Here is a 12,551-nt window from a genome sequence, read left to right on the forward strand (position 1 = left end):
CACATTACATTCATGTCTGTGAGACTAATTTAGAACTGAGTATGCAACAGCTTCAACAGAAGCCACTATACACCCCCCTCTCACTCTGCAGGTTTATTTTTCAATGTACAAATTTTACATGTATTGCCATTTAGGACATTTCAGATGTTATATGTAGCTCTGAGGGGGTTAATAGTCTGTAAGGAAAATGGCATGTCCATAACAGAACCAGTTTGAATAGGGAGCACAGCATTAGCCATATGTCCTTCTGCCTGTCCCCTTTGCCTGCATGTTGGCCATTTTAAGGCTCACTTTAGAAAGACCTGCTGTTGAATACAGCTTGAGTAACCCTGACGAGAGCTGCTCTCTAATTGGACGAGAAGTGCAGGGGCCAGATATCCCATGGAGGGCGCCGAAGCAACAGAGACATCAAAGTGGAGGACACAGAACCCAAATTAATTGAGTGTGAAGGGTTTTTGAGAGTTTTTTTTTTCAATAGCGTTTGAGGGCAGTATTTCAGCACGCCCTATTTCTCCATGTAGGAAATGCTTGAGCTTCTATAACAAACCTCTGCTGCATTTGATGAACTCATTTGTATTCATCTATCATTGCTGGCTTCCTAAGTCTGGGAGTCATAGATACACAGAGGTCCGGGGCTCATTCTCCCACAGCTGCTGTAGCTGCCACAATACTGCCTTAAACCTGTGCCCCGCTCTACCCTCTGCCTTTCAAAGCCTCTCAAAAGCAGCTGGCCAGATGTCATGGCGCTAATCGCGTGGACAAAGGCAACGGCTTGGCCTGCCATTGTGCGCAGGCCAGGTGCCCAGGCTTGATTACTCTCACATACGGACGTTTCAGAGGACAATTAAGAAAGCAACGCAAGCCAAGTTGATTGAGAACTAAGTGGCATTTGCTTTCTTATTTGCGGTGTCCTTTCTATTCCATGCCGTTCCCTCAGCAGAAAGGAGATCAGTGTTGTAATTATAAACACCTGTTCCCATTTCTAAAAATGTGCATGCTTTAAAACATGCAGATTATAAATTACATGGGCAGGGAAATTTTGTTGTTCCTTGCGTTCCAACCCTTGATTTCCTTGGGAGCATATGATATCCAGTGGGTTTACAGTAAAAACTCACTTCTGTCAGAGAAACTTTACTTTGGGTAGTTAGCAGGCTGTGTATATTACCTGATGGAAAGTGCTCGTTGATTGGCCAGTTGTCCACCTGTAAGGTGGCGTTTCCCCCATTCCTTGTGAAGCGCACTACATGATATTTTCCATCGTTGACTTCTGTAGTCATCTCTTTGACGCTGATGTCCACCGTGCCTATGTTGAACGTTACGCCCACCTTTCCTTCTTCCTGGAATAGAAACAACACAAACAATCTCAGCTGAGCTACACCAAATGGCTGATTCAACTCAGCGTAAAAGGATGAAGGTGCTAGCTTAAATAACAGGAACAATTTGCATGTTAAAGTGATCCACTTTTAGAAACCTCTGCAATGATGCTGCCAATGAGAGCACGCAAACTGATGTGGATGCCAAGACTGCTGCATTTTTTATATCCAGTTGATAAGAATGAGATGCCAACAGAAATGTGGGACATGCACGTAACGATGACTAATGCGCTTTGTACCGACCTACTGCAAATTCACAAACATATGCTCCTCTACCTTTCACATATGTATCCCATATAGCTTCTGTTTGGGGACTCTTCATAACTCCCTGATGGTGAACTAAGACAACTTGCCCCATTGTCTTTTGCACAGTCTGCTAGCGCTATTCGCAAAGCCAAATTCTCTCCAAGTTCATGTTCACATAGCTATCATGAAACATAGGGTTTCAAGGCATGCCAGACTCGATGGAGTGCATTTCTTGTCTCATGTCATTTGTTTTAATCCCCACCAGGCCTCTTGAAAGTACAATTACCTGTCCTCAAGGCATGGCACAGAGGAAGCCATTTTTCAAACAAAGGGGAAGGTAAATAAATACATGGATGTGCTGTACTGAAGTGTGTGATAAATTAATCTGCCACACACACCAACTTTCACTGTTCCTCAATGTTTTCTGAGGGCTTCCCAAGACTCTCAGCGTGCTCTACTTTCAATGAACGCAACCTAAGATCTGCTGGTGAGAGCACAACTACTGAAATTGACAATTAAAATGCATGATAAAGTGAATGGAATGTTTTTAATGAGAGGTGTATGATGAAGGTTAATTTTGTGAAGACAGACCAAAAGCTGGAGAATGCTACATTAATATGCATTGTTTGTGCTCTCCATTAGAGCCAAGAAAAGCAGTACATTGCACAGCATGCTGATCTAAGAGTCTGTTTAAGCTTTCTGATTCCAGCTATACTATGCCTGGCACAACTTGAGATCTGCAAACTCCCATAAAGTAATGGCTGTTTGCACCATCTGATTATTAGATATCCTAGTTCAGACAGTTTCCGTTGTGAGGGTTGAAATGATAACAAATGGGAGTGAGTCAGGAGGGTTTACAGATCTCTGAAGGATCTCTTTCTAGCTCACCAGTTCCCTCTCAGTCGGTCACTCTCGACGTCACGTCGGAGGACCGACGAATTGGGATCTCGCTTAGAGGGACCAATCTACTTCGAGTGTAAACTAAACGAGCCCAAAAGCTGGAGAATGCTACATTAATATGCATTGTTTGTGCTCTCCATTAGAGCCAAGAAAAGCAGTACATTGCACAGCATGCTGATCTAAGAGTCTGTTTAAGCTTTCTGATTCCAGCTATACTATGCCTGGCACAACTTGAGATCTGCAAACTCCCATAAAGTAATGGCTGTTTGCACCATCTGATTATTAGATATCCTAGTTCAGACAGTTTCCGTTGTGAGGGTTGAAATGATAACAAATGGGAGTGAGTCAGGAGGGTTTACAGATCTCTGAAGGATCTCTTTCTAGCTCACCAGTTCTCTACCACAAGCAACATATTCTCAGTTCTAAAACCTAGAGAGATGACTACTGAGGCAGCATCTTAAGTCCTCAATAATGCATTCTAGACACAAATGTTAGAAATGCACTTATGCTGCCTCCTTAGAAACCTTGTTTCTAAGGCAGCCTATATTGCATCCTTTTCAGAGAAGGCATTGTGGTGAGCTCCATGTAAAAAATAAAATATATAAAAAATAAGATGGTGTGAAAGACTATGCAAATGTAAATAAATGTATAAATAAAAATGTTTAATGAAATACTGAAAGGTATCTAGACGAAAAAAACTATTTCCAATATTGGTACGTACTATGTAGCCTATATTAATGCTTACTGGAGTATCATGACGTTAACCTAGCAAAATGCTAATGCCAAACTCTACTGAAATCAACTGTAAGTCAAATCTCCAGGAGCACAATTGTGTGGCACATGGAGTTGCTGCATTAGTTTAAGTGTTCCAAATCGCTCACTCAGTAAACAGAATGCAGCTTTAGTGCATATCCAGGCTGGTGTGACTGACTTTTCCAATCACACTGCATTGGCCAACATTTCATTGTCTTTTCAGAGAATGGGGTGGTAAAGGAACATTGTATTCTAAAGAAAAAAAAACATTCCCAATGAAGATGGCAATAATGACTCACTATTTTTACACACTATTATAGTCAATTTCAATTTCTATATTCAATATATTGAATTAACACATTATGGTAAGACAGCACATACTATATTGCTTTTTTTTCATTAGAAAGGAAACAGCAAACAAGATTGATGCTTGTTGAATGTTGCACTTTCTCTGATATAATACCTGATGTCTCACAGATGGTGGCAAACATTTAGAAGGTTATTGCAGAATTTCGCTGCGATGGACAGCATAATGTCTGGTGTTTCTCCGCCGTGGGTGGTACCAACGTAGCCAAGAGTGATAATAGTAATTTGAGTTGCGGCAGGGGCCTGCACCGATGAAGAAGGGCTCTATCTCTCCCACATGTAATGTTCGCTGACACCAGTAATAAGCTACACAATCCAATTCTGTCCCTCCGATCAATGGTTTCAACAAAAAGTCAGCCCCAGGCATCAAATCTCTCCCAGAAAGCCTCCATCGCTGCGGCAGCCTGCAGACAGGAGCGCAGTACCTTGATGTCTTGGCAAGGGACTAAACCATATGCAACCATCATCATCAGTATAGACAAAGTGTAGTGCAAAGAATAGCCTTCAAACTTTCTACAGCAAATGTTTAGGCTATAATTAGATACTTTTCAATTGCTATGTCTGAAAGCCAGTTTGATTCTCCCTGCAGTTCTGTATTCACACTGAATCATTTTACACCAAATGTGTTCTAGTACTATCTGGTGATCCCTGTATCTGCTTGACAATCTAGGAATAGATGCCAGCTTCACAAGTTTTCCTCCTTTTCCCACCATTTTATTACAAAATCTTAACACACAAATCAGTACTTGTGTCTGTCTGTCACAGATACAAAGAATGCAAGCTGCTTGTCATTTCAAGCAGCAATGAGAAATACATTATGCTATAATAGGCAAATTATCCGTAATCAATATATTTTTATTTCAGCAAGTAGATCTGAAATGAAAACAATCCAGCCTTGGTTTCTTGGAGTGCATCCCCCCCCCCCAAAAAAGCATTCACACCAACCAAACACTGGAGTGAAACATACTGAAGCAAAAGCTGTAGTCTGAAAGCGTTCCATTTCAGAATGATTATAGCTACTTTGAAATAAAATGAGACCACCAGACCAATCTGACATAAGATCAACTGGTATCAATCACTAACCATGCTCAATTTGTGTGTGAGATGTTCTGTAACAGTTTAGGCCTATTAAATGTTAAAAATGATGAAACTTACAGTAATACAGGAATAATAATAATAATAATAATAATAGCAATTGCGGCAGCAAGATTAATTTTTAATGAGCCAAAAAGAATGCACGTCACACCTCTGTTTATCAATTTGCACTGGCGACCAATAACTTGCTCGCATAAAATTCAAGGCATTAATGTTTGACTACAAAACCACCACTGGCTCGGCACCCCTTTACCTAAATTCATTACTTCAGACTTATGTGCCCTCTAGAAGCTTGCGTTCTGCAAGTGAATGGCGCTTTATTGTGCAATCCCAAAGAGGCACAAAATCCCTTTCACAGACTTTTAAATTAAATGTTCCCTCCTGGTGGAATGACCTGCCCAACTCAATCCGAGCAGCTGAGTCCTTAGCCATCTTCAAGAATCAGCTAAAAACACATCTCTTCCATCTTTATTTGACCCTCTAACTCTAGCACTCTCTATTCTAATTCTATTCTTTAAAAAAACTGGTCCCTTTTAGACTTGCACTTTATTCATTTGCTGCTTGTTTTCTTAAAAAAAAAAAAAAAAAAAAACCTAACGATGATCAAATAAATTGTGAATAATTTGTGTTTATTTGGCAGCTGTGGTGGTGGTTACGGCAAACATCTCATACTAACCCTCCATCTGGCATCCTTCCATTCCATTCAGTAATCTGATTCATTTTCAGAAGGTGCAATGATGGGAATATGCGTGTCATCAATGCATCCAACCACACTGGAAACTAACTGGCTTTTCTAATCTTTTTGTATTATATTTATTTGTTTTCTTTTTATTTATTATACAATTATTAACAAAAGCAAAAAAGGCCTCTAACACCCGTTTGCTCTATTATTTTTCTATTCTATCCGTTTTCTTTTTATTTATTATATAATTATAAAAAAAGAAAAAAAAACAGCAGCCTTAATAATGTGCTCTGCATCTCCGATGTTTTAAAGAAAACTACCATTTAAAATGCTACCACTCAAATAAATATGCATGTGAATATGGCACAAAAAAAAAAACTCCCTACAAATTTATGCAGCCTCCTCGTCTACGGATCCTGTATAAAAGGAGATGCCATTTTTTTCACTTTGACTGTGTCTGCATGATGAAAATATGCGCAATGAATGAATACCGGCACTGCAAAAAATGCTTTTCTTATGCAAACTGCTAAACTAATTTAGTATATTTAAAATGTATTAAAGGGGTCCTATTATGCTTTTTCACTTTTTCAACTTCAGTTAGTCTGTAATGTTGCTGTTTGAGCATAAAAAAGGTCTGCAAAGTTACAAAGCTCAAAGTCCAATTCAAAAGGAGATATTTTATTTAACAGAAATCACTTTTCAAAAACTACAACGAACGACTCGTTTGGACTACAACGCATATTTTCCATCGTTTACGCTTTAAAAAGGGGGAGGAGACTGTAAGAAACTCTGGGTTTACCGAAGAAAACTTGCTCCCGACCAGGTTAGGTTCACAGAGTAAGTAACCACGGTAACTGACTCTGAGTATAAGTTACCACTCTTTCAAAAACGGGCTTGACCTACTCTGCTTTCTCGGGTTTGACAAACCTCCCAATCTGAAACAGAAATTCCAGAGTTTCCCTCATTTCAGGGTTAACATACTCAGTTTTCACATAACCTCCTTTCTGAAACGGGCCCCAGGAAGACTCCTGGAAATTTTATTATTTTTAGCATGCTGCAAAGCTAATGAGTATTACTTTGATCTTTTTCTTCTTTGCTTAAAGACCCTGTGAAATGCCTTGATGAGTTCAGTTTCTTTTCTGTGAAAACATTTCTTGATGAAACAGGAAGTTGGGCAAGGATATACCAAAGACTTCAGCCCTTTTAATAAAGAATATCTGCTTTTACCCCTTAGCATGGTACTGTAAGCTCTTGTTGATATTGCCATAACTGCATCATCTCAAATGACCATTAAAAATACGCCATGTACTACTAAAGACTTTCACTCATGAGAATAAATTAATCATGGCTGACTGCTAATTACAGTTGCTAAAAAACTACTTTTGCTTTTGTGTGATGGTATTATGTATTACAGTTAAGTCTGTAATACCTTTTTTTGTTGCAAGCAACATATATTATAACTTGACTGAAAACAACAACAACAACAAAAAAAACCTATATCCAAAAAGGAGTTCCCAGAAGTGAAGGCAATTGCAGCTCTGTTCTTGGAAGTAATCACTAGTGTACACTAACTTCAACAGCACCTCCATGGATGATCAGGAAACACCAGATTCTGTATAATAGCTTCTCTGCAATACAACTAACACACTGATGCCCTTTGCATTCACTAGGGACATAGCAGTAATTTCAATTACCCTCTCAAACAAATCAAGCCATGTATGCAGCAATGATTTATGAGCTGCTTGTAACACACTTAAGTGCGAACAGACTAAATGATTTGGCTTCCTATCGAGAAGAGAACTGCAGCAATGGTGCAGTCATGACCTTCAGCGAGGTTTCAGTTGAAAATCTGAAAAATAATGTGTTTCTCGAACAACCTAGTATGAGAGCCTGTTCTAGTACACCCCCAAAACAAAATCAAGACTTTGTAAAAGAGCATAATAGGACCTCTTTAACATTAGTATGATGTCAAGAACAAAATCATGTGGTTAAGCACGTTATGAATTAGGTGAACATTTTCATAAAAAACTACTGTGCATATAAATACAAATAATCCATATAATTGTTAGTGAATGAGATGCAATGATTCCAAGCAGTATCCTTTCACATGTCTACTCAGGAGATTCAGAAATGAATGAAAATACTTGTGGCTGCAAGTATCAAACAACCATGTGACCTTTGATGATGGCATCCAGTATCAAACAGAGAACTAATCCTTGTGTATAGATTTACATAGGCCATCTACAGTACATGACCTAAGAGGTAAATTTAGCATGAGGTTACAGCTCATCAAAATGGTATCACGTCACATGCAGATTAATCGATTGAATGAGATTAATGACTTCTTGCTTGAGTCTGGTCAAAGATCTGCAGGCCTCTTCCACCAGTCGGCCATGAAACGCTAGAGTGATTTTGTGATAGTTGGATGGCAGGGAACATTTGTTGCATTTGGAAGTCTGCAGGGCCCCCATCGTTGGAGTAAGTGATGACCCTGTCAATAGCTTCCTGCATACTTAATTCCAACATTAATATTACAGCGTTAATGGAATAGCAACATGCCTGAATTTTTGAAGCAGAGACACACTTTTGCTAAATAAATATAAATATGTCTCATTGCAGAGGTATTACATAACACCAACACTGGATTTCGGTATGTTTTTATATGCCATATTAAGCTACTGTACAGTACTACTCTAATATGGGTTGAGCTGTAATGCTGCCAGTTTAAACATTTATAAATAAGGTACAGGAATAAAATTCCTATCATACATGTCAATCATCCTCCATTTCTGTGTATACATATCCCCTTAAAGGATTTAAAATATATATTTTTTAAATGTTATAACTCACAGAATAAGAATAAGTTTAACATTTCAAAACAACTTTCATTTGCAGATTTATTTGAGAAAATTATATTTGACTTTAAGATACAAAGTGAAAAAAGACACTAAGTTGTAGGTGTTAAAGTCATGTCACTCCTGCTAATATTACAGTGGACATGATAATAAAGTTTTTCAAACACGTCTTTTTGAATACATGCTCGCAATAATCTAATTAGGTAAGAAATGACATGAAACACTTCCCTCTCCATTCATTATACACTTCCTCAGCCTTCTGTGCAATGTCTCTGCTACTAATTTCAGGAGCAGTCTATGTGCTGCAAGGCAGATTCTCCTTACCCTATTCTCTGAGTCATGTTAAGGAGAAAAATAATGTCAATACATATTCATACTGAACTCATTAAATCATACTCAAAAAGAGTGGATACACAGGTAGAAAAAGCCCTGCCGAATCTGAATGTTGATGGCAATGTGCAGCTCCTCGTTCCTTATACTAAGAGAGACATGGCGAAAATGGCATTTACACTTCAGTGTGAAAACAGCCTTGTATACTTAAACATGACGTAGATTACATGCTTTATATGTTTGATAATTCAAGTTCCCATTCAGTCAGTCACGTTCAACGTTACGTCAGTGACTGACGAATTGGGATCTCGCCCGAGAGCCCAATCACCTTCGAGTGTTAACTAAACAAGCCAATGACAGTTGGCGTGCGTGTTTCGCCACGCGCACCCCGCCCCGCAGCGCGGATATAAAAGGAGAGCGCGTGCAAACGCACATCAGCTTTTCGCTTCGGAGCCGAGCCTTCTTCAAGACGAATCTCCGCGAGTGTTCGAGAGAAACAGCTGGCGTTGGTGTGACGGCGTATCAGCGGGGGTTGCCATTCAGGCTGCTGAAATCTCGGCGGGCTGCAGCTTTCATTCTGTGGTCTTGCCGCGACCTCAAGAGTTTAATTGTGGTCCGATAAACCTGTTAACATATGGCAAAAGTAGTGTGGCATCAACAAACTGCAAGAAATTTAATCCAGAGGCAAAAAAATAGGTATAGTGGGTACAAAACTCACCCTAACCTAACCTATAGCCAGTGGCGAGCCAGGATATTTTCATAGGGATGGCCAGACAGGGGCCTCGGGTTGCACAGAAATTTTTTTCAACATAAAAATCAGTAGTGTTTGACTAAGTAGAGTGTTTTAGTGCAACACAACTGAATACAATTAGTTTACATTTCATAGTAATCGAAATGGTGGTGGAATAGATCAAGTAATACTGAGTGCATTTGACAATTTTCAACTAAAAAATCCCTATCTCCAGGCATATTAATAGAAAAGAGGCTCACACTGCAGCTAAAGTTCAGCTTGTTCAATCGGCTCAGTCAGCCTGATTCTGAACACCTTGTCCTCCATCATTGCATCCTAATGGATATCTACATAGTTCAAAGATTAGTCAACCTTCATTTCATTTTATATAATTAATTACAAGCTAAGATGTACTTCAAAAACTTGCAACTGAAAAAGTAAACACTGAATGTTTAACATTCTATTGTCAAAATAAATTAATTGCAACAGTTCATACCTGAATTGTACTCAGAACAAAGGGGAAAAAAGTTCTCTTTTGAATCTCCATGTTCAAGAATGTGAATATGGGCGTAAATGCCAGAATGTAAAATTAGTTATTTCATGCACATTTAAATGCAATACATTTTTATTTTATCAAATACAAATACAAATACACCTGTTTTGCACAGCTTTCACATTTATTTGTGCATTAAATTACATTTTGTGATCTCATATAGCAGTATAGTGCATACATTCTTAAACGTTTTGATGCTGATGTAATTGCCTCCATATTTAATCATGTTGTATTAATCATTATAATTCCACAATCTTGTATATGTACTGTTCACCATTCTGTCAATTTGGCATGCATGCCTGAAACATCTCTGTGTGTTTTGGTCGTAAAGAGATGGTTCTAAATAAACGCAATTCTTGTAAAGAAAATAAGAGACAGAAACAGCGATTGTGAGGGGGTTGACCAAGTTTAGGTCAATAGTGGCCACGGCCATCCTCTAGCTAGCTACAAATGCTTTGTGAAGTTCAGCAAGCTCAGATGATGGACAGATAGCTTTGAGTTGCCATGGTAACAGATGGTAGCTCTCTAGGTTTTGTATTTTCTTCTGGCAGAAAGCATAAACAGATTTACCATCACCTGCTCCTGAAACTTACAGTAAATGAGCAATATCATAGAAGTATTGGAGTAAATCTTGAGTGATTCTAGACTTTCAGCAACAACCTGCTACTGTTGGGCAATACAGAAAGGTGGTGGTATGTAAAGGCAGTATCAGAGAGAACTGTAAGATAAATGGAGGCTAGACTTTAAGCAATTCCTTCATTTCATGCGACACTAGTGTGACACTAGTGTGTGTGTTAATGTTTATCTCAAATGTCCTATAAATTGGTAAGACAATTAGTAAAAACTGAATTAGTTCAAACAATGTGCATCTTACATTATTTTGTCCTTTCTTGGTATTTCTAAGCTTACTGTGAGTTACTGCAGTTTAAGTTGTTTGTTTCCAATTAGTCTCTGACTCCATTATTATTTTAATGATCTGACTCCAGTTTAATTAGCGACCTCTAATTTAGATCAAAGATCCAATTAATTTCTGATCATCATTTAAATATTATTCTGCGATTATGATTGTTCTGGTAATTGAACTCTTTCATTATTCGTTCACTGGGGACAGGATGTCACCTAGAGTCATACGCCAAGGGGTATTAAACTTCTGGAGTCTGAGGAATTTTTTCCTCATGCTCGAAGATCTCCTCGTGAAAGTCCATTCAGTCACCAGCAGCAGGGTTCACTAATAACATTCGGTTTAGTTCTTTCAGCCTTATAGTATAGAGCAACATATGCTAGTTAGTGTGGGTTTAGTGCTGGTCTTGCAGGTAAACCATCAAGACCAGCATCAAAGCAGCTTGACCCAGCATGGAAATTCATGCTGGTTTAAAAAAGCCTTTTCAGCAAGGTACAGCAAGATTTCAGTCCAAAAATGAGGCTCATCCTTGGCAGGAGGGTACCTGAAACCTGCCGTTGCATTGTAAGGATGTTTTCCAGCTATGGAGTCTTACTAAGATGTCAGCCATGCTGATGAAGCACAAAAGGAGCCTTTTCACGCTCCCCAACAGTCCCAGATTTGCTTGCCAAAGCATCAAAAGACTGCAGACACAGGCAGCTGTCTGGCCAGCACTAATCTGTATTAAACTCCAACGAAATAAACACATCTTAGGAAAGGGCAGTAATGTAATAGTGGAAGTGCTGTGAAAACCAGTCTGCGAAATAAATGGTTTCTTGCTGTCTAAACAAGATGAGAAAATCTTTCATGGAGAAGTCCTCCTGTGATTTGTGAGGGTCTCTTTGTCTCGGGTCATAGCACGCTAATGCACATTTATTTCTCATATCAGAGTCTCTAGCGCATGCCAACATCAAAAAACAGTTCACAGTAAGAGACCATTGCCATATGAAGACCTCATCTAGCTCTGCGTGTAGCTGCCCTCCCTGCTGCGTTGATGAGCATTGCCAATATGTCTCACGCTAATCAATGAATCCTCGTCCAGTTTTTAGCAATGATCAATGGCTAAAGATGAAAATGAATCCTAAATGAAGCAATGATCAAAATCAAAGAAAAAAAAAGAAAACGGTGGACTATTTGTAATGTGGAAGGACCCCATGCTGTGAAACAGCCTAGAACCATTTTTAATGCAGTCCACCCTAAAAAAAACAAAAAACACCCCCTGGCTCTGCATCAGAGGAGACATTCTTCGTACGTCGCTTATTACATCCAAGATGATATCATCGCGCTAATCAGGATCTGGCTAATTCGGTTCTTCGAACACACCTGTTGTTGATGATTAGTATGGCTGGATTGAGTTATCTGAGATAACTGCGCGGTCATGGGTTGGTTTAAAAGGGGCTATGTATCGATACTCGAAACCACAATCAGCAATGCAGCAATTAGCTGGCGGCAAGACAGCAACGTAATGACATCATATAATTAAAAAAGATACCTGACGAAAAACTTGACAAATTTGGGGACTTTTATAAGGAAACAGCCAAGCGAACAAAACTACATAAATGTTATAATAGATAAATTAAATGTGCACTGTTTTTATTTTATTAAAATTTTTTACATGATTCCCAATTATTTATATCCACGATTTGTAATATTTGTACAGGCTTTACATTTTTATTTCAATGTAGTAATTAGCAATTCATTTAATTTTATATTTGAACAGATTTGTTA

The 12,551-nt window shown here is 38.8% G+C and overlaps 1 protein-coding gene across 1 annotated transcript in view; it reads right to left on the reverse strand.

Moving 5' to 3' along the window:
* Nucleotides 1-12,551, reverse strand: part of LOC107569210 (neurexin-3b-beta) — a 76,209-nt gene that overhangs the window by 27,847 nt on the left and 35,811 nt on the right. The window contains exon 3 of the mRNA XM_016255231.1: nucleotides 1,166-1,337. Coding sequence (XP_016110717.1) covers nucleotides 1,166-1,337 — 172 coding nt within the window. The remainder of the gene's footprint in view (nucleotides 1-1,165; nucleotides 1,338-12,551) is intronic.

This window comes from Sinocyclocheilus grahami, unplaced genomic scaffold, assembly GCF_001515645.1.
Source record: "Sinocyclocheilus grahami isolate Dianchi unplaced genomic scaffold, SAMN03320097.WGS_v1.1 scaffold1323.1, whole genome shotgun sequence".
Lineage (NCBI taxonomy): Eukaryota > Metazoa > Chordata > Actinopteri > Cypriniformes > Cyprinidae > Sinocyclocheilus > Sinocyclocheilus grahami.